Genomic DNA, 26594 nt, shown 5'->3' on the forward strand with positions numbered 1-26594 from the left:
TGTTTTGGAGGACTGAAAAAAAAAAAATCAGGAAAAAGCATTACATAGTTGTTCCAAGAAGAAAATAGAAAGGTTCTGCATCTTCTGTCATCAGTCCAAAATTGCTGAATGTCTTATTTCTACCAATTCTGCACATTACAGGTTTTCCCATTTTTTTCTTCCATATGGATAAACAGAGCCATTATGCCTAATTAATTACTAAAGTTCTACCTTTAAATATGATTCAAAGAAGTTTATACCATTTCCCTACTTAAAATGAAACCAAAAAGCCAACAACTTTTCAGTGCTTTGTAATAAATGTGATTTCTGAAAAAAAAAAATCTTCAAAAGGGAAAAAGCAAGTGGAAAGACTTTCACAAAGAATCAGGGAATTTGTTTTCTATATATAGAGAGTTAAGGGTTTGTATTGTGCTAAATCAAAGAAATAGAGGCTAGAAAAAATAATACTAGAGGAAATTTTCAATTAATTTAAATCAATGTTAGATAAGTTACAGTTCTCTTCCTGCCTGCAGTCCTCTGTATACCTTCAAAATCTCTTCCTTCCAATATAGCAGATGTTTGGAGTGCGTGGAAGCTGTTTTCTTCTCTTTCCATTAGCAGAAATCGGTTCTACTAACAGAAACATGCCACTGAATCCTGCTCAGTTTATCTTTTTTTTTTTTAAATCACTGTTTCACTACCTAATAAACCATACTTAAAATACAGTAGTAGTTTATTTTTCTCTTGTGCCATTTTCTTCATCATCTAAGCATCTGGAAAGGTAAACATCCTGAAAATAGTCCCTCATATTTTTAACAAATGTGTTAGCAATGTAATATATTATGGTAAGGGACTGGAATTTCTCCCTCAAATATGATGCCTTAAGGTTATTTATATTTAGCATACAACTGCAAGTACTAGCATGTTTAAGAGAAAGATCTATGTAAAGAAAACAGATGTAGCTGCACAGTAGTAAACAGGTTTAAAAGTTTAGCTGAAGATGAAAATAACATTTTAAAAATAATTCTGCAATAATGACATTCTCTGAAATGAGTTACTTTTAACCGTAACACTCTGAAATTATACATTAATGAAGTTCAACCTTGGTCTCATCAGACCATAACACATTTTCCCACATGCTTTTGTCAGACATGATGTAGGTTTTTGCAAAATGTAGCCGAGCTTGGATGTTTTTCTTTGAACCTTTTGGCCACAATTCTAAAAAGTATATTTGGTGCAAAAGCAACACTGCGCATCACCAAAAATACACCAGACCCCCAGTGAAGCATGGTGGTGGCATAATGGGGGTGCTTTTCTTCAGCTGGAACTGGGGCCTTCAAGGTGGAAAGAATTATGAACAGTTCCAAATATCAGTCAATTTTGGCATAAAACCTTCAGGCCTGTGCTAAAATGCTGAAGATGAAGAGGAATTCCACCTTTCAACATGACAACTACCCAAAGCATACCTCCAAATCAACACAAGAACGGCTTCACCAGAAGAAGATCAAAGTTTTGGAATGACCCAGCCAGAGCCTGGACCTGAATCCAATTGAAAATCTGTGGGCTGACCTGAAGAGGGCTGTGCACAGGAGATGCCCTCACAATCTGACAGGTTTGGAGTGCTTCTGCAAGGAAGAGTGGGCAAAGATTCCCAAGGCAAGATGTACCATGCTGACAGACCCCTACCCCAAAAGACTGAATGCTGTCATAATCAAAAGGTGCTTCAACAAAGTATTAGTTTAAGGGTGTGCACATTTATGTAACCACGTTATTCTAGTTTTATTTTTATTTTTTCACCCTAAAAGATTTCAGTTTGTTTTTCAATTGAATTGCACAGCTTGTATGTTATATTAAAGGTGGAAAAAATTCTGAAGTGATTTATCTTGGTCTGATTTTTTTACATCTCAAAAACCTGGCATTTTAACAGGGGTGTATAGATTTTTTGTATCCACTATATATATCAAATGCTGGATCAGGAACTGCAGTTTTAAATGACTATGTCCCAAGGGTGTATTAGAACTTTCCTCAGTATGTGTAGCCCATCCGGGGCTGACCCGAAATATTTTACTGCTTACACTATCACCACCCATCACACAAAAACTGATTAAGACTGGAATATGAATTTTACTTCAAAACTGGCTATTGCAGGAGACAGGCAGCAAATCAATAAGGGGATGTATTGCCAGCTTCTCTCCAGTACTCACTGAATACTCAAGGGGAAAGTAGGTGCAACTGATACTTTCCTGTGAATGGGATACATTTTTTAATTTAGTTGCAAATATCTTTTCAAAATGCCAGTACATTTTGGACTCCATGAATGTTGCCATTTTTAATACAAACTGTTTCAAAGAGGTTCACCCTTCCAGTTTGTTTGAAGGCTGAAGACTATTCTGTTCTGTGATTGAAATAAATACAAGCAACAATTTCCAATGTTTCAAGAAAAGTATAAACAGTGACTAGTAGTGACTAGTGGCTAAGAATAAGGGAAGGGAAGGGGAAAATGAGCTATAATGAGCTATATTTTTAGGTTTTACTTTTTTTAGTATTTCACTTTTCTTTCTCTCTACTCTTTATTCTCTACTGTCAGCTTGAAGAATACAAAATGAAGCCTGCAGCGAGACTTTTAAATGCTCAAAGGTGGAAAGACTCAATATTATCTACAATGGAAGAATGGATGGTAAAGTTAATGGAATTGGCTGCAATGCGAAATTGACAGCTTTGATTAGAGAAAAGACACTGACTAATTTTATGGCAAATTGGAAGCCCCTTTTGGACTTTTTGCATGAAACAGAAAAGTATGAAATTATGATATATGGATTTATTAATAACATTAGTTGGCAATAGAAAAAATGGATGTTATGTTGTAACCTTAGGGTAAGAGTTTAATGTAAGTTTTACTTATACCTGTTTTAAAAGGAGTTGGGAGTTATTCCTTTTTCTGTTTTCTTCTTTTTCTGCACTTCTGTTCTCTTTCTCTTATTAGTTTCTGAGATTTTATCTCTTTGTTGTAAAATTTAATAGTTATGATATAAAATATATATAAAATGAAGTATAACCACAATTTTAATGTAAACTGAATTACAAGTGAGACTTACAGTACGTTTTGGAGGAAGAGGAGAAGAATGTTCTGTTCCAACAATCTTCTAAAGTAACAGATAAATGGTTGAAAAATATATGTTTTAATTCAAATTTTATATTTTATATTTTTGATATTTCAATTGTACTGTGAATTTTTTTGAAAGTCATTCAAAGAAAATTTTGCAGTAACATATAAGCATAATAAAGAATAAAATAATAAAATGGCTTTGTGAAGAGTTGTAAAAAAAAAAAGGGTATGCTAAGCATACTTGCCTTAATAATTGTTTATTAAGTAATTTATACTTGACAGGATTCATGTAATGCACTAAACAAAAGCCAAATAAAGCCCATTATGTTTTAACATGATGTGTGAAAAGAGCCTGTGTCTTTTTAAAAAGCATTAAATTATTGAATGACTACAGTGTCTTTGCTACTTTGAAAAAACAAGGCATGTGGAAAAAACCAGACCTGGGGCCAAATCCAAAGTCCCCAAAGATTTTCAGCAAACTCTCTGTGATAGACTAGTCTGGTTGAGACAATCTCTAAACATAATACGCTAACGAACATGGCTTAAAATAAGTGGCACTGATCCAGCATTGGGCTTTAGTAACAAGGGAAGCATTGTTAAGATCTTGTTTTAGCAAAGATGCAACACTAACACTGTTTTTCAATGAAGTGACTGGAGTTCACAGTGCATCATTTCTCAAGAAAAGACATACCTTTTTTATGTCTCTAAAGCAGCTTTTCTTGACCTGGTGCCCTCCAAATGGATCAGGGCTGCAACTCCCATCTTTTTCAGCCACAAGTTTGCAATTGATTGTTTGACTATTAGCCAGTCCTTTCTATATAGTAGATGCTATGAAAATACTTAGGACATCACAAACTAAAATTAAATCTATTTCATTCAGTGGATTCCCAGAAAAATAATGATGGAAGGCAAAGAATAATTTTTGGATTTGATTCAGATTGTCTCTAGATCCAACTCATTGTCTATACAGTATTTTACTTAGGCCACATAGACCGGCAAAGACCTAAACACTCTTCTCCCACGATACGTTTAATGGATCAGGGAAATGATAGTTTCTTGTGGGACCTCCAAAAAAGGTTAATTGACCTCTAGGGGTTTAGATTTAGCCCCTCAAAGACCCAGTCTTACACAGAATTATATTAACTCACCCTGGTCAACATGTTGTAGGTACTACTGACTAATCCTCACCTTTCCTTTCAGACACTCCATCCTCATGGCTGTTAAAGTAATCAAAACAGATGAGGAGAATAAGATTTCCTTTGAGCCAGTCCACAATGGTGCTGTTTCTGATAGTGACATTGTGGATTTTTTAAAAGTGGTTTGGGGTTTTTTTGCTCTGGCATGGGATAAGAGAATAAAAGAATGAGACAGAAACAGCTTCTTTTGTAGCAGTTGAAAAGAAAGATGCAGAAACAGCCACCATCCTTCCCTGTGTGCTAGAATGCATGGTGGCGACTCTGATAGAATGACAGATCAACTGTGTTATGGAAACAGGGCCAATGTGTCATATGATTCCAGCAGGCTGCAACTTCAGTCAAAGTATCCAAGATTAGCTGTTGGGTAACTCACTGATCCATGCCTTCTTTTGCCTTCCGGACAGAGAAGAAATGATTAAAATCACAGTAAGTTAGACACCTCTTCCAGCCACACCACTCTCGCCAGTAGCTCTGACTCCAATTAGCCTGCTATGGATTTATTGATAAACTGTTTAAAAATCAATAAATCTCGAGCAGTCAAAGAGATGGCTGGAAAACAAGCAAAATGGCTGTTCCTGAGACAAAAAGGGCAACCCTTATTTCTTTTGTTTGCTTGATGCCAGACTCCGTTTCCCACTGTTTGACACTGTCATTTTGTCTCTGTCATTTTAAATCTGATCCCCAGACCCCTTATTCCAAGGGTCCCCCCTAGAAAGATAATTACCATAGATGCCACCATTCTGTCTGCCACAGGCTAGCCAGCAGGGAAGTTCTAAGTCCTTCTGTCAAGGACTTTACCCTTCAGTGCTGCCCTAAAAGAAGTAGGAACAAAGTGCCCTTGCCCAAAGTTCAGAACTTAATAAATCTTGCGCCAGTGCAATATATAGCTATGCAACTATGTGGTCTTGCATTTGGGAAGGTTTTAATGAAAAACTCTATTATTAAACAAACAACCAATCTAGATATAAAAAGAAATGATCAGCTATGGAGAATTATAAATAAAATCAACAATCAGCCTAGCTGAACCTTGTTATTTGCATAAGATCTTAGGTTCAGAGATCAGGTGGAGAATGCTCATGGGCCTCCTATTTTAATGGCATTAGGCAGGACCTTAGTTTTATAGAACACAGAGGATAATTGAAAGTTGGCATGTCGGGACACAGAGAGAAGAGTCGCTTTGTCCAGCCAAGCAAAATGTTCCATCCCTGATGTCATGGTTCTAGCAAACAAATCAGAAAATATCTTTAGCAGGTAGAACCACTTTTCTCACAATCTGTGGTTGAATGATAAAAGTACAAGCTATTTTTCATCATTTCTGGCATTATTTAAAAAAAAAACACGGTAAGGGAGAAGAGTGGAGGTTTTTTGGAAGACAAAAGTTGACTTCCATCTATTAAGGAATCTTAACTTACTAAATGCTTTGGAATAGCATTGTTCTACCATATCAAAACTAGGGTTTGTCACAGTTGTGTTGAGTGAACAAAAGCCACATATTAATATTTTATTAATTTTTTGTTGCACAGACAGCTGCCTTTGAAACTCATCAGTAAGTGGTTTGGGTTCACACATCATTCTAAGCCAAATACCATGTTTATACAAACTACAGCTGCTGGTATCACTTATGTTAAGTCCAACCAAACTACATTATGCAATGATGTGTAAATTTAGCAAAGTGTTATAGCAGATTGAGTGTCTGTCTGAACTGGGAAAACAAATATATTGCCCAGCCTTTAAGTTCTTCATTAATTAGCTTTAAGTAAATAAATTGCCTCTAAACACAGGGATCCATAGAGGTGTGTCAAAAAAATCAAGATGGTGGTTCCAACTCTGCATTCAAAGACCTGCCCATTTTGTATAAGTGCATGATATCAATGCATGTACAAAAGTATGTGCTTTGATCATGTTGTTATGACTATCATCTTGACTTTTTTGACATATACACATGGATGCCCCTGTTCTAAATTTCACCTATTATAATTTTGTTTTAATCAAGCCACTTTAGAATACAAATAAAATAAAATATAATCCTTTTTTTCTGAAGTAATGGACCATGAGAACTATAGTGTGATATTTTCATAACACCAAAATGAAATGAAATTCTGTGAAGCAATATACCTACAAAGGCTTTTAAATTGGTGTACATCCTTTTAACATATTAATATGCCTGACTGTATTTTATAGTAGTAATTTCATTATAGTCTGATTTTCAGTTGTTTTCACCTGTTTTGAGAGCCTTGTTAATTTAAAGGCAGAAGCAAATTAAAAATATATATTAGATTTCTGAAGCCCATGGTTTCTTCTAAATTTTTATTAATGGAAACTTATCAAGAGAATTAACATTGAGTAACACCTGATAAACCTATAGAAAAACAATCATTTGAGTAAGCAAAAGTTATGCTGGAATGCCATCTTCTGGTCAAAGGCCATAAAGCTTTCTTAGGGGAACGTTCAGCCAATGTAATTTGAATTTGCAGGGCAGATGCTAAACCAGTATTAGTAACTACCTAGTTCCTATAGGTTTATTTATTATTTATTTACTTAAAGATTATGTGCTGCCTTGTTTTAAGAAATGTTTTAAAAAATCAAAGAAGCTAACACAAACAAGGATGTTGCACATATACCATTCCTACCAAACAGACTCTAATACTAAAAAATCCTTTCCAGATAAAGATTTGAAACAGACTTTAATGCACAGATAGGTTTAGTAGTATCAGTGTTACCATGCTCTTGAAATTATAATAAATCCAGTTCATCATCAGGTCTGCCTTAGACTTTCCATTCATTTTTAATGAGCTGAAATACACCATTCAAAAACAGTAGTAACCCAGTTTCTGGACAGAACAACTGTCCGGCATTGTCGTAGTTGAGGGAATGAGTTGCAATTTGGACTCGTACCTCTTAATCAGTTCTTCTCCAATCAGGAGCAGCATGGGAGATGTGCACTGTAACACTGAAATAGGAGTATTAGACAGATTTTTACCCTTACATCTGTAGCCAACCACTCCCAGTGTACAGCTGAGAAAACAAATGTGTGTTTAATAAACACACAGGCATTTGGTTTGGCCCTAAATGAACACAGTGATGCTATTATTAATAGTAGTAATAGTAGAAGTAGTAGTAGTAGTAGTAGCAACAGTAATACTGTTAGCCCATCTTATAGCCCACAGTGCAATCAAGGAGCTAAACAAAAAAAGTAAAAAATACTATGTAACACTTAAGCTACTGGAAATCAGCTAAAGTAGCTCATTCTGAAAATATATCGTTGAAAATGAAAGCTGTATCTCCCTTCCTAAAAGGCAGAAGATACAACATTCTGCAGCTTCAGAGATGCAAACCTTAGGGGCAATATAGGAGAAGACTCTCTCTTGTGGGCCCAACAAATGGACCTTAGAAAGCAAAAGCAGTCATAAGAGGGTGTCTTCTGCTGTTCTTAGTGCAAGGTAAATTTATATTAAGATAGGTGGTTCTTCAAATAGGCTGTTAGCATTTTAGAGCTCTAGAGACTCATACCAATACCTTAAATTATGTCTGGAAAACAACTGACGACCAGCCTCTGGTATTGCATGCTGCATCACAGTCAAGCTCTTGCATTTCCTATCAATTGAAGTTTCTGCATCCTTCTTAAGTGTAACTCCATATAAAACCCATAGTTCTAACTAAGGCACGGTGACTGCCACCAGATGTCATGGCTGAGGAATGGGAACTGGCAGCAGATATAGATGTAGTACACCCTTGCTGCTACTGTAACACATGGGAATCCAAGCTCTGTAACCTTAATTAGTTGGCAACTGCTGCCTGAAATTGGCCAGACCTTAATCAATTTCACACTAAAGGCTTTCTTTTGCCTCTTAAGCAGCTCACTAGGCAAACAGCCCATGCTAGCGCATTCCTTTCCATGTGCATTCCCATTGTGTGCCTGTTTACTCTGTTGTAATCCCTTCCTCTCCAATGAATGTAAATACAAACATCAATTTTCTTCCTGCTAATTATCCCAGCTCCAGGGTCGCATACCAAAGGGCCAGGGAGCAGGGAAAGGGCTATAAGATTTGCCCTTTTACCCATGTTCCTAATGAGTCAAGTTCCAGAAACCTTACCCACCATCTGGGCTCACCCGGCTGCTTGGGGTCATATCCTGTTGCCATAAACAAAAGTAAAGCTGAAGTAAAATCATAAGCACAGTTGCGGTCACATGATTTTTCACTTAATCACCAAATTGCTGGTCCCAATTACAATTGCTAAATGAGGGCTACCTGTATCCCATTTGTGCTGTATTCAGGTTATTTGTATGTTTCTTCTGACATACCCAATTCTCACTTCCATATAACAAAGTAAAAGTATGTTCCTATACATAGCCATTTTCACGACTTTTAACAAACATTTACTGCTCACAGGAGACCACACAATACCCAATACTTCTCTACCAGTATTTGTGTGTCTTAACATTTCTCTATTTTCCCATTTTTAGTAAAAATTCTACCAAGTTATATAAATTCATCTATCTTTTCACCATTTCTGCATGTAAACATTAATGACCAAATCCATACTCCTCAATGCATTATACAATCTAATATTTGCTGCAAATTATTGTTTCTCAGCCAAAAAACCAGTATCACCTGTATACAAAAATACAAACATTCATGTCCCCCTCACATCACCTCTAATACCACCAAAAGCATTTTTATATATTTATTCATGGAACTATTAGAGTGAAGGAGGTATTACCCATCCCTGGCCTACTCCCTGCTAAATCACAAACCATCTAATTTATCATCATGCATACTTTCAACTTATAACTCTTCAACTCCATCCTCAATGCCATAAGTACACAAACCATTCCATTACTTTTTCCTTAAACCAATAAGTGTACAATAAACTTTTCTCACATTATACATTTCGGAATGTCTTACTGAACAAAAAAATCTAGTCTGCATAGTCCTGGCTTAGCAGGAAGCCATATCATGCTTCTCAATTTTTGCTGTTACTTCTTGTCCTCTTTCAATGAGAATTCACACACACCTTCCCAGGCACATTTAGCAAACTAGGCTACTTATAATTATTACTTTTCCTTTACACAGAGGAATAATAATGTCATTCTTCCACTAAGTAGGCCCAGATTCACTTCTCTTGTTACATCTGTAGCTGTGTAATTTTTCATCATTATCACACCATTTTTCCTTGGACATTGACATTTATAGATTTATTTCATTTTCACTTTTCCATATATCATTCCTTTTTTTTTTTAATCTGTTCAATTATGTTCAATTCTCAGAGACTGCCTGGACAAGTCCCTGCAGTTTTGTTGACAAGGTTTTTCAGAAGTGGTTTGCCATGCCTCCTTCCTAGGGCTGAGAGAGTGACTGGCCCAAAGTCACCCAGCTAGCTTTGTACCTGAGGCAGGACTAGAACTCACAGTCTCCCAGTTTCTAGCCCAGTGCCTTAACTACTACACCAAACTGGCTCTCTATATTATTCCTATATAGATCTGTAAAATATTCCTTCCAGCATTTCAGTTTCCTCTCAAATCATTTCATTACTTTTATTTTTTATTCCATTCCCTTTGCTGGAGGCTCTTTGTTTAGCTCTCTTCATTCTCTTCTAATGTTTTTTTTAAAAAATCATTAAAATTCTGCATTTTATCTACCCCTTGTAATGTTAGCCATTCATAGCTGTATATCCTATGGTTTTTTTCTCTGTATACATCTTTTGCATCAATCTTATATGCATTTTTTCTCATCCTCAGCTGCTCTCAGTTCTTTATTTTATAAGTTTTTTCTTCTTCATGCTTCTTATTACTGTAGCTGCACCCACGCCTGTGGCAGTCTGTACTATAATTCTTTCCACTCCATTCCAAGCAACTTCTATATCCTGTTTTCTATGCCTAATTTCTATTCATTTTATTGGAAGCTTAATCTATTTTCTAATATCTTATCATACAATGCTTATACTTTCCTTCTTCCCTGTTTTTTCTCAAGATCCACCTTTGACAATACAAAATAATGGTTTGTTTCACATTTAGCATCTCTCATAGTTCACTAATTCTCTCTGTCTTTCATTGTAAACAATGAAATCACTCATGCTTTTTGATTTCCTCTTTTTCCCATGTGTACCTATGAATAGACATATGCTTAAACAGACTTTTTTAACACTTTTCCTGTATTCTGTTTGGGTTGTTCCTACCTATCCATTCATGACAACTGACAAAACACTCTCCCTCCCATCACCTTAATTCCAAATATTGCAATTTCCCCCCAAACTTATCCTGTTTTTTCCATTATCAGCATACACTGGAGTACAATATGCAACTCTATGAATTCTTTTCATATACACCCACAACTAATTTAGGAGACAGCAATTCATATTTTCTAACATACATTTTAGCTCATTATTAAATTTATACCTACACTTCCCTGCTGTTGTCTGCAAACCTAGCAAATACACTCTAGAAAGTACAATTATACTCCTTTTGAAATATGAACTGAACATTTTTTGTAGCACTACAATATATTTGACTGTTATCTTTCTGATAAATGCTTATAGCACCTATATAGTTTTAATGTTACATTCTGTTCAGAATGAACTGTTTAGAAAGTAAACTATGTATTACATCTTTGTAAGCGTTTAGGACTGGATGGTTTAAGAAATAATAGCATAATTAATTTCGGCTGCAATTCCATCTGTATTTACTGGGAGTAAGCTCCTTTAATACAATGGGTCTTATTTCTGAGTCAGTTAATTACCGAGCGTTCTTAATGGGAACTGGAAAATATTAAAGACTGTACAGTATGTTATTGTCTGGGCTCAAACACTGCGCTCTGCCAAAAAACAAACAAATCATACTATGCTCAGGTATGGTCAATTGACTAATCAATAAAGTATATTATTATCACTACTACACTCAACACAGAGACCTAATTATGGCTCTTTTTGCTGGTTCTGCACACATAGCAGGGAAGATCAAACATTGCATTAACCAGTTGCATGCCAGCTTTCAGTGCCAGGGCCGCAACTAGGGGGAGGCAACCAGGGCATGTGCCCTGGGCACCGCACTGGTGGGGCACCAAAATGAGCACTGGGGGGGCGCCAAAATGGGCACAGAATCCATGTTTGTCCCGGGTGACACAGACCCTAGTTGCAGCCCTGTTCAGTGCCACCATTGTACTGTTTTGGATGACTGAAATGGTTGGCTAATAAGGAAGTGTTTAAAACTTTCTCATGTGCGTTTACTCATTGCGCTGTGTCCTGGAAAATCAGCAATATGGAGTTTATTCAACAACCTATAGCATATGCTATCCAGAAAATCTCAGCAACCAGAAAGTGCAACTGTAGTTGCAGAATCTTCTGCACCTTTTTTGTACCAGCCAGCAGGATGGGCTGACTGCAAGAAGACAGTTGTCCTTACGCACAACAAAGTCATAACTTGTAAGCCGCCTGGAGTCACTGTGAGTTGGGAAGCCTTATAAATTTGTTAAATAAACAAACAAACAGTACTCAACCACACTTTACTGAATAAAGCATGCTTGGCAGAATTCACACAAAACACTAAACCATATACTGTGGTGTATTATCAACAATGGTTGGGTTCACAAACCACACTTAAGAGCAAACCAGCAACTAGATTATGACACTGTGTGCTATGTAAACCTAGACTCTATACACAGACAAATCCTTCATGGGGGGCAAATCCATCAGGCTCACATGACATAGTCGGTGTGTGAGCCTGTCCGACTGTCCCCACAGGGACAACCACTTCCCATTTTCCCCGGGCCTGATATTGCCTGATGCTCCCCATCTAAACGTTAACTAGGCCCAACTTTACTTAGCTTGGCAAATCAGCTAAGCTAGGCGTTAGTTTACTGAACAAACTGCTGCATTGTTCCTAACACGAAAAAAAATAACGACTGACACTGTGCATAACACTGAGGATAAAATGTGGTCGGTTAGTTTCTGACTCAGCGTTTCCCAACTCTGGAAGTGTGCTTTCGCTACGATCCAGCGCGCTACAGTATGAGAAACCTGGCAATTGAGTTGAGTAAACTATGGTTCAGATACCCAAGAATATCACACGGAGGAAACACAGCTCGAGAGATGCGGAAGGCTCTTATTGTGACAAGTTCACCAACACCCGCTCTGCCCGCTCCCGGTTCGGGCACCGCCAGCACCACCTCACACGAGGAATCCCCGCCGTGCCTGAGCCAGAGAACCTGCCGGAGGGAGCAGCGGCGTGACGCGCAGAGGGGCGGGGGCTTGGGAACCCAAGAAGCCCGAGGCGCTCAAGATGGCGGCTCCTAGGGAAGGTGCCTGGCGAGGTCGGCGGTTGCGCGGGGGACCGAGTAGCTGAGTGGCTTCGGCCACCGGCTTGGCTCGGACCAGTCGGGTGAGAGCTGGCGGACTTTAGCGCGTCTCCGGTTTCCTGGCGGCAGCAGGGGTCCCGGTGGGGCAGCCTGGTGCAAGCGGGGGTGGGAAGGAGGTAGGGGATGCCCGTTACTTCCCGCTGACCTTTGGCCCTGCCCATCCCTCGGGCAGCCCCGTCCCGGTCCCGGTCCCAGACGGTGTTGGCCCCCTCGAAGAAGCCGGGCGAGGAACCCCTGTCTCGTTGGCCCGGGAAGCCTCCTTCGGCCGTGCAACTCTTGTTTTGCGGTTTTGCCTCCTTGCGTGGAGGAGTAAGGCTAAATTCGGAGGCTCCGCTACTGATTTGGGTAGGGGAGCCCGGAACTTGGAGCGGGTTGCTTAATTTTCTACTTTTGAGTGAGCGGGACTAATCCACTCTCTTGTAATTCTCTTATTCATTCTGCCTGCCCCGCTCCCTCGCACTAATACTTCAGAGTTTCCTCTAAATGTTGTTGAGCTTTATAGGCTAAAGCCGTTTTGGATGACTGAAATGGTTGGCTAATAAGGAAGTGTTTAAAACTTTCTCATGTGCGTTTACTCATCGCGCTGTGCCCTGGAAAGTCGGCAATATGGAGTTTATTCAACGACCTATAGCATAACAGGATGAATGAATCTAATCACGGGGTTACTCTTGCTTTTTTTTTATGGGTTCGCTGTACCATACAAGAAAGAAAGAAAGTGATAAAAGGAAGGAAGCGTTGTGAACCTATTAAGATTTCTGCCGGCAGGGTAATAGAAACACATTCTGGAGAAAGTGTTTGCTGCAGTTAAAATATGTTTGTACTGCTGGTAATGCCTAAAAATTAGGCTAGGAAGAATTGTAGTTGGATACTCAATTGGCTGCCTTTTTCTTTGAAACACTGTCTTCCACGTGAATCTTTGTTTTGGAAATTGAAGGTACTAATTATCAGGAAAACTGCCAGCATTCGTTTGATGGCCACTACAGATTAGGTACAAGATTAATAGTCAATAATCACTGGAAAACATAGGAAATATTCTTTTTCCTGTTCTCAATTAGGATTACATTATTTGTAAATATGGAAATGATCTTGAATATGCCTCTCAATGCTGTGTTTTTATATATAATTTTCTGAAGATAAGATTTATTAAAATGAGCAAACCTCACAAAAGCCAAAATTATTTTCTAATATAAGAGACTTCTTAAGATAAATAGACAAGTAGGATTTGAAAATTTAATTTTTTGTTCTGTTTGATTACTGACAGTGAGGCATAAGTTATGTGCATATATCTCATCCAACAGCTGCTACGAAGCAAGGTATAAACTAGCAGGTTTGTTAACAGGTTATCATGGAGTTGCAATTAGATTATATCAGAATGAAATAAACAGTATATTTTTAAATATCTCATTATTTCTGGAATTAGAATGCATTCTATATTATCCAGTGAAATAGCAGGGTTTGCGTAAATGGGGCCCATACCTTTATGACACAAGGATCTCATCTTAAGCATATATATTAAGAAATAGTAATTTTATAAAGTCAAGTTTTATTGTGTACTATTGAAACACAAGTAATCAGCAGGCTTAGGGAATCTTGATATTTGCAAAGGTTTTTTTAAAACAAGGGAAAAAATAGCTACACTGAATAACTCAGTGATTATGGGACACTGAGGAAGAGAAAGGATGTAATGGGAAATTGGGCAGGTGGTATGGAATGAACTGGCTGAAATCTAGGCTGGAGCACCTAATTAGCAATATTTAGTTGAGATCCTCTTTGTTCTCTTAGATTCCTCAATCATATAAAATGTGTTGGTCTGCAGTGTCCCTGCCATTGTGAACTGCTTTAGGCAAAACATTTTTGTTCACTTAGAAACATTATCCTTACAACAATCCTGTGTGGTATGATAAACTAAGAGAAGTTCCTGGCTCAGAATCATCCAATTATCTTCCTGATAGGCTAGAATTTGAGTATAAATCCCAGTCTAGTTATAACTAATGAAACATGCTACATAACCTATTTCATAGGTTTGTCAGCTTTCCTATTTTGAGGTGAATGGGAATAACAAAACGCACCCCAAATCTATACCCAAGGTATCAGCAGAAGTCCATTAAGGGTTATTGGAAATAACAACGTAACTATTACAAAGCATATCTATTAAACCCAATTGGAATCCGTCCTCTTATATTTATATCTCCACTTCTATTTAAACATATCCCATTTCTCTCTTTAAATAAACAAAATCTTTAAGACATTATCATCTCATCCCAGTCAAAAACCATTGAACGTTACCAGAAATAGCAATCCATTATTTTAACCTTGATCAAATAAAGCAAAAAAAAATCCAAAGTGATTAAGAGGTGAGCCTTGGCCAATCTTAAGAGTCCATATAGGTGACATTAGTGGCTATAAGCACAGTGGAACCCCGCGACTCCCAGCTGATCGCAAGTTGACCGCAAAAATGCAGATTCTGCTATCTGTTCACAAAAAAACAGCTGTCCAGAATACATATGGGTAATCTTGTGATCTCTTCTTGCTCAGGAGGGATTTCAGCAGCCCGAATCCCGCAGTCGAGCACTGTTTTCGGCTGCAATGCGTCCCTCTGTTCTAGAGGCACGTCAGTTCACCATGGTGCTCACCAAAAGCTAGACTTACTTCTTTTCATGTTCATGGGACACTGATTACATTTTTGTTAAAGAAAGGCTAGGAGACAGTATATATTTCCACTTTACTTGAAGGAAAGCATTTTTCCTACTTCGTCAGCACTGCACATATTTGCTAAGTTTCATTGAAGTATCTAATATAAATATTGCAAATTCATGCTAGCATTACGGTACTGATATTTTTATAAATATTGAGGCTTTTTTCAGACAAAGGGTTCCTGTGACTCAAATATTTTAGAACAAATTTATTTTCATAGCATCTTTGATCCAAAATTTAAATTTCTTATAACATTGCAACAACCATATACAACACAGCAAACTCCATATGTTTAATTGCTCACAAGGGGTATTTTTCTTGAATAAAGAACAAAGTAGTACATCTTTTTCCCAGCATTTTGTTCTTGTATTGTTGCAGTATTTTATATGTTTGCTTTATCAACTAATAGTAATCAAGAAACTAGGTACGGGACTAGCTTATTACCCATTTAATTGGTAAATGGTGTGAAACAAACACTGATTAAAATTATTGGAGTGAGTATCATCTAACAGCTATCTGTTATTTAATTTAGTATCTGTTTTGCTATTATGAAATAGTTTTAGATTACAAATCTGATCATTTTGGGACACTGATTACATTTTTGTTAAAGGCTAGGAGGCAGTATGTACTTCCAGTTTACTTGAAGGAAAGCATTTTCATTACTTTTTAAAGTCGCTATCTGTTTGGAAGACTTTCCCTATAATTATATTAAAATATTTAAGGTTTTCTAACAAGTTAAAGTTGACACATGTTCCTGAACAAGGCAGTATATTGGCTTTGGTTCACAGTTCTAGAGTTAGTTGTATTGTTAATTGTATTGCAGGAAGTGCAGTGTACTATAATCGTAATTTGTCAGCAGACCATCTTCAACAATGGCTACTTGCAACAAATATCTCTTTAAATATTTATTTATGTAGCAAATATCTCTTTAAACTGATAGTTTCAAAGAAGCTAGGTCAAGTATTCAAATGAGTTAATGAATCTTTATCATTCCACCTTCTTGAAGTTATCCTGTAATAAGTCATATCATTTGCTTCATTTTTATCAATTATGTACTGCAAAATATGAGTTATTATCTTTGAACTCTTTGTGGGTAGTTTTGATAGATAGATAGATACCTTCATTTCTGTCTGCAAAAAGGGCCATTGCTCATAAAGGATCCTTAGCTAAAACAGAAAATACAAGAACCTGGCATAGGTAATGTTGTCACTGGCTGTAGGAACCTTTGTATAAATGAATTAAAACAGTTCTTATGATTGTGGCAGTTTATGCTGAAAAGCTATGGAGACAGAATTGCCTTACTGTCACTCTTCCTTTCAAAAATCCCCCTCCTCTTTTCTCTAATTTAATATATTTCCATTTATTCTAAGAAACCTACATGAAGTCTTTGGGGCTATCCTATATTAATTTTTTAAAACCTCTCATGTAATGTTCCTGAACACACACACACACACACAATATAAAAAAATCCCTTCTCACCCCTGTGGGTGGTATGTGTCTTCCTCAACCTCGGGTCCTCTACCAGAGGCCTGGGAGTTTGAGGGTTCTGCGCAGTATCTTAACTGTTCCTAGCACTGCATCTTCTGGACAGAGAGCTCTGATGTTGCTCCTGGGATCTGTTGGAGCTACTCTCCCAGCTTGGGGGTCACAGCCCCAAGTGCTCCTACCACCACTTTGGCCTTCACTTTCCACATCCTCTCTAGTTCTTCCTTCAGGCCCTTGTATTTCTCCAGCTTCTCATACTCCTTCTTCCTGATGTTGCTCTCACTTGGCACCACTACAGTACATCTATCACCACTGCTGTCTTTTGGCCCTTGACTACTGCCATGATGTCTGGTTGATTGGCCAGTACCTGCCTGTCTGTCTGGAACTGGAAGTCCCACAGGATCTTAGCCCTGTCATTCTCCATGACACCGACACACACCGACACACACACACACGCAGTCTCCCTTATAATAAATGGTATGTTCTATTTTCTCTAAGACAGTTCTAAATGGAATTGATTTAAGTTTCTCTGATTTAAGTCTCTCTGTGTGCTGTTTTCACCTCAGACCATTCCCAGAATGGTCAGAACAGCATCAAAACATTTCTGGCCAAATCTGTTTTGAGCATGAAACAGTGCTTCAGATTTGAAAGGTTTTACATAGCTTCCCACTGACAGCTATGAACACATACACATCGATCCTACTTTCATTGTGCTATTGATCTGAGAGCCTTAGCGGTTTCATTCTTTGTGGCGTGATACTAAAAGCAAACAAAATCTAACCTTTTTTCCCTTATTTTCAGGTCAAAATGCAAAGCCTACGAAACTGTTGGATGGATTTCTGTAGTATATTCTCAACGTTGTAATACTGACAATGGATAAATGTAAACATGTAGGGCGACTGCGGCTTGCCCAGGACCATTCAATAGTGAATCCTCACAAATGGCATTGTATGGTATGCAATACTACAGAATCTGTATGGGCCTGCCTCAGTTGTTCACATGTTGCTTGTGGAAGATATATTGAAGAACATGCCCTAAAGCACTTTCAGGAAAGCAATCATCCAGTAGCATTGGAAGTAAATGAGCTGTACGTTTTTTGCTACCTTTGTGATGATTATGTTCTTAATGATAATGCAACTGGTGACATAAAACTTTTACGAAGTACATTAAGTGCAATCAAGAGCCAGAATTATGATTGTACTACTCGGAGTGGCAGGACTTTGCGATCTATGGGCATAAGTGATGATCTTTCACATAATAATGCTCAAGCCTTGCTTCGGAGTCAAGACCGTATGTTCACAGCCCTGTGGCACAGAAGGCATGCATTAATGGGCAAAGTATTTAGAACTTGGTTTGAGCTAACACCAACTGGGAAAAGGATTTTAGAAGAAGACAAGCTGTGGGAACAGGCAGAAGAAAGACGAGTCAATGCTAGGAAGAAAAGAGAAGAGAGAAAGCGCCAGTTAAAGGAAGAAATGGAGAAAATACCACCAAGGAAAAGCTTTCGCTTGCAAAAACTAAACAAAGAATCTTCAGTCTATGCACTAAAATTGCCACAAAATTTGGGCTCTGATATAGAGCTGAAAGTAACAGCTACCTCAGATGATGTACAGTTAAAAAAAAATAATGACTCTCCAGCCAAACGAAGACCTACTATGACTCCTGGTGTGACAGGACTACGAAACTTGGGAAATACATGCTATATGAACTCTATTCTTCAGGTATTAAGTCATTTGTTCATATTTCGGGAATGTTTTTTAAAGCTTGATTTAAACCAGACACAAGAGTTGTTAGCAGTTGCAGCCACTGGCAAAACAAGATCGTCTACAAAGCATCCTCTATCTGCTAGCTTTGATGTTCAAGTACAGAAAAGACATGTTAAGGACAAGACATCTTCCACAAGGCGATTTAGTACATCATCAGGTTTAAGTGGTGGTGGATCAAATAACAGAAATATGGAACTTATTCAGCCCAAGGAACCAAGTTCAAAGTACATTTCTCTTTGTCATGAATTACATACTTTGTTTCAAGTTATGTGGTCTGGAAAGTGGGCATTGGTGTCTCCTTTTGCCATGCTCCATTGTGTGTGGAGACTAATCCCAGCCTTTCGTGGTTACGCCCAACAAGATGCTCAGGAATTTCTTTGTGAACTTTTGGATAAAGTCCAACAAGAATTGGAGACAGCTAGGGCAAAAAGCCCAGCCCTCATTCCTGCTTCTCAAAGGAAACTCATTAAACAAGTTTTGAATGTGGTCAACACTATTTTTCATGGACAGCTTTTAAGTCAGGTAAATACATTAGAATAAGATTATTCAATGAGTGAGTGATAAAAAAATTCAATGTAATATAAGATTGTGGACTGAACTACATGACTGTCTTATGCTAAATCAGAATCCAACTTAGTATCTTGACTAAGCAATACTTCTGGTATGTTTCAAGCAGAGTTCTTTCCCAGTCAGCTACATCACCTATTTCTTAAATTGAAGGAGTGTCTTCTTTCTTACTGTACTATTCTGATAGCATATTAAGATTGTATAAAAAGGCTTGTGTAAAGAAAACAGTTTCACAGACTTCCATTGTTGGCAGAAGTGCAGAATGCATTTAAAAAGGGGACATTACCTTTGATAATGCTCTTACTCTGAGAGTCAGAGGGAAGTATAACTAGCATTAACCCAGTATTTATTCTGGTGCCAGGTCAAAGATTTTAAGTTCATCTTTCTTGTGTCCTTCACTGTTTGAAGAGTTTTCTGCTTCTAAAGTTGTTATACTAATATTGAATAAAAATATAAATTGATTTTAATTTTATTTACATTGCCCAGGGATTCCCTGTAGATGAAATTTTAACTTAGAACTATTTTAACAAATATAAAAAAATAGCTGTTCTTTAGTAAAGGTCTTGAGGTAATTTACAAAAGTAAAATAAAAAAAAATTCAGTAGAATAAATAAAAATTTAGCATGAAATAATGGCATTTACTATTGCATAGTTTAAAAGTTTGGTTAAACGAAAAATTATTTCTATTTAGTAGCAGAATGGGTGTTTAATCCTTCTGTATCCTTTAATATACTAACCTTTTGACTCCTGTACATTAACAATTTCAATACAATTTATAGATGTCTTTACAATAAAGTTAAAGAAAATTATGAATACATTTTTCTTATGGTTGCCTTTTTGTAAGTCTGCAAAAAAATACTGAATTAAAATTTAAAAGACCTCAGAGACAGCAAAGAAAATCAGCAGAGAGTGAGAAACGATCACATCAGAATGATAAATCATGAGTGTACTTTCTTTAGAATATAAAATATCTTTTAGAAGATTTTACCTCAGTGATTATTTCTTAGCTAGATATAAATCACGCTAGATTATCTTTATGATCTACTTTTTAATTTAAAATGCTGATAAAACTACATTGCATAATACACTTGCAATCTATAGAGAAAAAGTATGTTTAATTTTGCCATTATAATGGAATCACACTACATGTTGCAGCATGTTATATTGGGAAGCTACATTGGAACAAGAGAAGCTTTCAGGTCAAATATTTCTCAAATATTGTATACTGTGCAAATATCCAAATAGTTCAGACTGTTTTGTCATCTTAATTTTGGTTAATTTATTGTTCATTGGTCTTCCCTGTATAGTTATTCACACTATAGCATTTATTTAGAGATTGAAGCTTGTTAATAAGCCTTTTGGACTAAAAGATTTATAGTGTTTTGCTGTGTATGGGTCCCCTATAGTGACATACAATTAGATATAGCATGCAATCCATCCATCCATCCTTCAGTCAATAATATCTTAATTGTAAAGTTTCTGAGCTTTTGTGAATTGGGAACATAGTGAAATTTGCCCATCCAAAAATATTTTGCTATTTGAAGGACTCCCAGATCTGACCTGTCTTTTTTTATGAAGTTTATATAATTTTAAGATGTATTGTTATATGACATTATATGACTTTTTCTGTGAAACTGTACTTTGCTATAATATAACTGACAGAATAGAATACAATATTTACCCAAACACATGACCTGAACTTGATTTTTTTGTGTCATTTTCCATATTAATTTCAAAGATAAATTATTTTGAGGGAAAAGCTAGTTATCCTTTTCAATAAATAGTAATTAATTTTAATAATAAAATAACAGCATCATTATTATGGGTTTGTTTGCCATAATGTTGCATCTGATTTTTATTTTGCAAACTAGAATAGATTTTTAAGGTCCCTAGCTGAAAATAAATTTTTAGTAACCAGAACATTTTTAGTAAAAATCAGTGGTAAATGGTTCACCTGCCAATGTTTTCATTTTTTTTTCAAAGTAATAGTGGTTGTAGTAAAATGTAATATAAAGAACAATCATTAAATTTTAACTTTATAGAAAATTAAAATAAAATTAAAAAATGGTAAAACTCAGAATTTTGATTTAATATTTAAATGGCAGTGGACCCATTTGAAATTAAGGATGAAGATCCTCCAAGATGAGAGAGAAAACAAGTAATTTCTCATTGCATCTTTTACTCATACATAGCTAGCTGTTGTTTTAAATTCTTGAAAAATATGGCAAAGAGCTGGAGATTCAAATTAAGTAATGGTTTGTATTGACAGGTAACATGTCTTGCATGTGACAACAAGTCAAATACTATAGAGCCTTTCTGGGACTTGTCACTGGAATTTCCTGAAAGATACCACTGCAGTGGGAGAGAGACAACCTGTCAGTATCCATGTTTGTTGACAGAGATGTTGGCCAAGTTTACAGAAACTGAAGCTTTAGAAGGGAAGATATATGCCTGTAACCAGTGCAACAGTGAGTAAAGACTGTATGTACTCATGGATCTGACTTTCATGTATGTAGTGTACTAATTACCATCAATAGGTTTATTTTAAAAAATTGTTACCTATGTGAAATATTTTAACAGAATGTGAAACAAACTTTGAACTCACATTTCATGCTTCAGGTGGAGGTTACAAAAAAATATCTAATTTTGACCATTAAATTAGTACATTGGCCAACCTTTAGGATTTTGCATGCTTACCAGGGAATAGATAAATTGTATCTTGATTGTTCTGCCAATCAAAATGTATTTGCATAGCAGTTCTAAAGTGTCGATGAAGATTCTCAGTCATCCAGGTGGAATTGTCTGTAGGTTGAGTCATGGCAACTGGATTTCTTCCTTTTTGGTTGAAACGTTTCACTGCTTGTCCAAGCAGCTTCTTCAGTTTGGGCAAAGGTTGGTAAGGGGACCCCATATATGTCTTCCAGGGTAGCTGCATTGTCCCTACACCTGAATGGCTTGTTAATTGTGCCATGGAGGTGTAGATTGTCTTTGGGATGTCTTACTCCTAAATCCCTTGTTCTTCCCCAAGTGGATCGTTAAGAGTGGCCTTCCTGGTAAACTTGTGAAGTGGTCTTCCTAGAGACTAATCAAAGGGCAGCATGAAAAATCCAACACCAAAACGTAAGAGCAGCAATGTAGTATATGCAATCAAGTGCAGTGAGGAGTGCTCTGAGCTCTACAATGGAGAAACCAAACAGCCTTTACACAAGAGGATGGCACAACACAGGAGGAGCAACACTACAGGACCAGAATCAGCAGTTTACCTTCATCTAAAAGAAAAAGGACACTCATTTGAGGACAATAATGTTCACATTTTGGACAGAGAAGATAGGTGGTTTGAGAGAGGAGTTAAGGAATCCATTCATGCCAAAGTGGAAAATCCTTCCCTCAGCAGAGGCGGAACCCTCACATACAACTTGTCCCCCATTTTTCATGATGCCCTTTCATTAGTCTCCAGGAAGACCACTTCACAAGTTTATCAGGAAGGCCACTCTTAACAATCCACTTGGGGATGAACGGGATTTAGGAGTAAGACACCCCAAAGACAATCTACACCTCCATGGCACAATTAACAAGCCATTCAGGTGTAGGGACAATGCAGCCAACCTGGAAGACATATATGGGGTCCCCTTACCAACCTTTGCCCAGACTGAAGAAGCTGCTTGGACAAGCAGTGAAACGTTTCAACCAAAAAGGAAGAAATCCAGTTGCCATGACTCAACCTACAGACAGTTCTGAAGTGATTACTTTCTAATTTAACTTTATATAAACAAAAATTCTATTAAGCTACTGAATTTTTGAATAGTTCTAGAATGCCTCATTTGTATTTGTAACATGTATATCATGCACATATTAAAGGGTGTTAATATAATTTTAGAATTTGATTTGCTATAAATTAGAGGGAGGCTATTTTTCTTACAGCAAAACGAAGAAAATTTTCTTCTAAACCTGTTCTACTCACAGAGGCACAGAAGCAGCTTATGGTGTGCCACCTACCTCAGGTTCTGCGGTTACACCTTAAGCGATTCAGGTAATATAGTAAACTCTCTCTGTGAGTTTTTTTTAAAAAAAAATTCGATTAATTGTAATTATTTCTTAATAGTCAGCAAGCTACATTATCTAGATGGCATCCCTATTACTGTAATGCCTTTAAGGAAGCAATTAAGAAACATTTTGTAATAATTATTACAACTGATATAAAATGCTTTAAACATTGTACCTATTCCAGAACAAGTGGCTTTGTGAGAGAAAGCAAAATTGTCAGTTGGGCTGAAATGAAAACTTTCCATAAACTTTGGAGATGAGAGGAATACTATACAACTCACTGGAAACCTCAGTGGGAGCTCCCTGGAGGTGGGGACCATATACAGGTAGTCCTTGTTTAGTGACCACAATTGGGACCTGCAACTTAGTCATTAACCAAAGTGGTTGCTAAGTGAAACCACAACACTGCTTATTATCTTATTTCAGCTTTCCTTTGCTTTACAGACATGTGAAGGTCATAAATGTGAGGATTGGTTGTAAAATTACTGTGAACGCTCACTCAGTGAGGCAGTCACTCAACGAGGACTACCTGTATGAGTAATGAATTAGAGAAGCAGTATAGAGAAATTTGACTAAAAATAGATAAAAGTCCAGTATATTTTCCCACTACTAATCAAATAAGTTTGGAAAAGGCACAACTGGTGAGATTCTCCCACAAAACTCTTAAAACTTATAAGGCCTTTACAGAATTTGTATCTGGAAACACTATAGAACCAATGATGATGCAGAATTATTGATTTAAGTACGACAGATTTACATTGATTTGAACTAATCACACAAACATGCTATGAGAAGTAAATTCCAATAGCAGGCAGTAAATAGTAATAATAGACATTGGAGATAAAATGAATTTGGGATGCTGGTGTGACTATTGTCCAGAGTGCTAATACAAAAGAAACACATACTTCTATAAGAGCAGATCTTTTGTGGTTAAATTACAAGGTATTTTAAATATTAGAAGAAACTTCTTAAATGTAAGAACATTTTGATGATGATGTCAAATAAAGTAGCAAGATTGCGGGGAGTCTGTTATTAGAGATTTTCAAGCAGAGTCTGGTTAGCTGTGTGTTATGGATGTCAAATCCTGATTTTCCTGCATTGAATAGCAGATATGATGATCACCCAGTTTGGATTAATTGCTGTGATACTGAATGAGTCATACTCTTCTTTAGTTCACAGTGTTCTTAATCATTTAGTACTGAAATAAGTTAATAACTTATAAAAGCAAAGTAAGTAATATATTCTTTCAGAATATGAACAAGAAAAAAAATGTTTCATTTTTCCTTAGGTGGTCAGGACGCAATCATCGTGAGAAGATTGGTGTGCATGTCAACTTTGATGAGATTCTAAACATGGAACCCTACTGTTGCAGAAAATCTCTAAAATCCCTCATGCCAGATTGCTTTATCTATGATTTGTCATCTGTTGTGATGCATCATGGGAAAGGATTTGGTTCAGGACACTACACTGCCTATTGCTATAATTCAGATGGAGGTAATTCATATGGAAGTACACAAATTGGATTTATATGAGAAATCCAATTAATGAGGTTATTTTTTAATGGCAATAATTTTTGGAGATAAATTTTTTGTTGCCATAAGCAGTTTTTATATTCTTGAGATTCTTAATCTGGGAATCAGAGAAAATTATAGCACATATCACATTGAAAGATCAGTCTCTCACTGAACTGCCTGGCATGAAATCCCATTTTCCCCTGCATGTTAGAAACTGTTTTCTATAATTATTTCAAATACAGCTGTTTCTGTATTGGACAGCTTTGAAAGAGATAGGTGTTTCCAGTATATTAGAAGTATTGCCTCTATTTGCCTCTAAATACGAATTACTACACAGCATGAATGAAAGTTTGGTTGTAGCCTTCACACGGGAAGTGGTTGGTTACTATGGGAGCACAATGCTGCACTAGATAAATCTTTGGTCTCATTCAGCACAGCGTTGGTTATATACTTAATAAATTGTAGATTCTTAAACTACAGGAATATCCATCCTGTGCTTTTCATAAGAAAACATCAGTGTTACCATTTTTATTATTCTGCTCTTTCTGTTCTAGGGTTCTGGGTTCACTGCAATGATTCCAAGCTCACCATGTGCACTATGGAAGAAGTATGCAGGGCCCAGGCATATATATTGTTTTATACCCAACGAGTTACTTTGATGAATGGACATTGCAGAATGTCAGGTCTTGACTCACCATCTGGAAATCAGGCAAATACTGAGGTTAATGGTTCCAATGCAAAAAGTAACAGCTAATCCAAAGCCAAATTGCTTATATGTACAGTATAAGTCTGAATTGTCACTTGCACATGTATTTAGGCAAGTAAGCGCAGTATTGTAAAAAAATGTGTTTTCTGAAATGCTGTATGTGTTCAGATCTTTTGTACTTTTAAAACTCATTTATAGTAGTAACTTCCTAAGTTACTAGAATATCTGTATAGCTATTTTTAAGATAACATTTTCCATTTGAATTTTTAAATTTTACCTCAAGCTGTTTTTCAGCATTTTGATATTTTGAAGTAGGAAACATAGATGAGGAATCTGGGTGGGCAAAGTCTGGACTTTCTTTAAATTAAAAGCTGTGTTTTATACTATTTCTTGCAGTACTATGGATCTTGTCTGCAGGAATCTGCCTTACTTCCACGATTAAAATATGTGATGGTAACAAATGTGTATATCTTTTCTTCTGGTCATGTTAAAATGTTCTCTCTCTTCTGTAACCAAGTAGGAGCTAAGTACAGTATTTTTCACATTTATACTCATAAAACACTAAATCACTAGAAAGTTCAGCAAGAGCAGTAAAATATTAACACCATTTCCATGGCCTTTTTATGGCTTCACTCCAGGAATACTGCTGATCTAAGGCCTGAATAATTACAGAAAAGCAGGACTAGCAGGTTTTCTGCCAAGATTCCGTATCTAGTCCAGTGTACTTAGATCTGTGAAATGCCATAATAAGATCCATAATAATGGAAGATGATAATAAAAACTCTAGTCTTGTTTTTTGCTATAACGTAATACTTGGAAACATGGTGGTTTTTAGCTACTAAGATTTAACAGTAGAGATGTATTGGTCTGGTAATCACTATAGCATAGAGTAATTCTCCTAAACACTGTTTGCAGTTTCTATTAGAAGGAGAATTCAAAACATCACTGCTCAGTGTACTAATAATTCTCTATTCATATTAATGAACTTTTAGCCTAGGGTACTTGCCTCTAGAACTTAAAACTCCTCTTGTTCATTTTTTCTTTTGAGTGCTTCAACTTCAGCTGCCCTTTTATGTACGTTCATGTATTCAGTGCAAAACTGCGGCACAGGCTAGCTTTGGCAATTAAGGAAGAGGGTCATTCTGAGCAAACTGGATGGAAATTTAGGTTATGTCTAGATTGCAAT

The 26594-nt window shown here is 36.7% G+C and overlaps 1 protein-coding gene across 2 annotated transcripts; it reads left to right on the top strand.

Annotated features, from left to right (window-relative positions):
- Nucleotides 1–17623: 17623 nt before the first annotated feature.
- USP44 (ubiquitin specific peptidase 44) lies at nucleotides 17624–25869 on the top strand. Of its 2 annotated transcripts, none has more exons than XM_063308866.1 (5): nucleotides 17624–19099; nucleotides 21414–21612; nucleotides 23066–23174; nucleotides 24477–24682; nucleotides 25257–25869. In XM_063308866.1, exons 1-5 carry the CDS (start codon nucleotides 17684–17686, stop codon nucleotides 25454–25456), a joined length of 2130 nt encoding a protein of 709 aa, XP_063164936.1. In that variant the 5' UTR covers nucleotides 17624–17683; the 3' UTR covers nucleotides 25457–25869. The 2 variants fall into 2 exon arrangements, with proteins under 2 accessions (XP_063164936.1, XP_063164937.1); XM_063308867.1 differs by having other exon boundaries at nucleotides 23108–23174.
- The last annotated feature ends 725 nt before the right edge of the window (nucleotides 25870–26594 follow it).

Source organism: Candoia aspera, chromosome 7 (assembly GCF_035149785.1).
Source record: "Candoia aspera isolate rCanAsp1 chromosome 7, rCanAsp1.hap2, whole genome shotgun sequence".
Taxonomy (NCBI): domain Eukaryota; kingdom Metazoa; phylum Chordata; class Lepidosauria; order Squamata; family Boidae; genus Candoia; species Candoia aspera.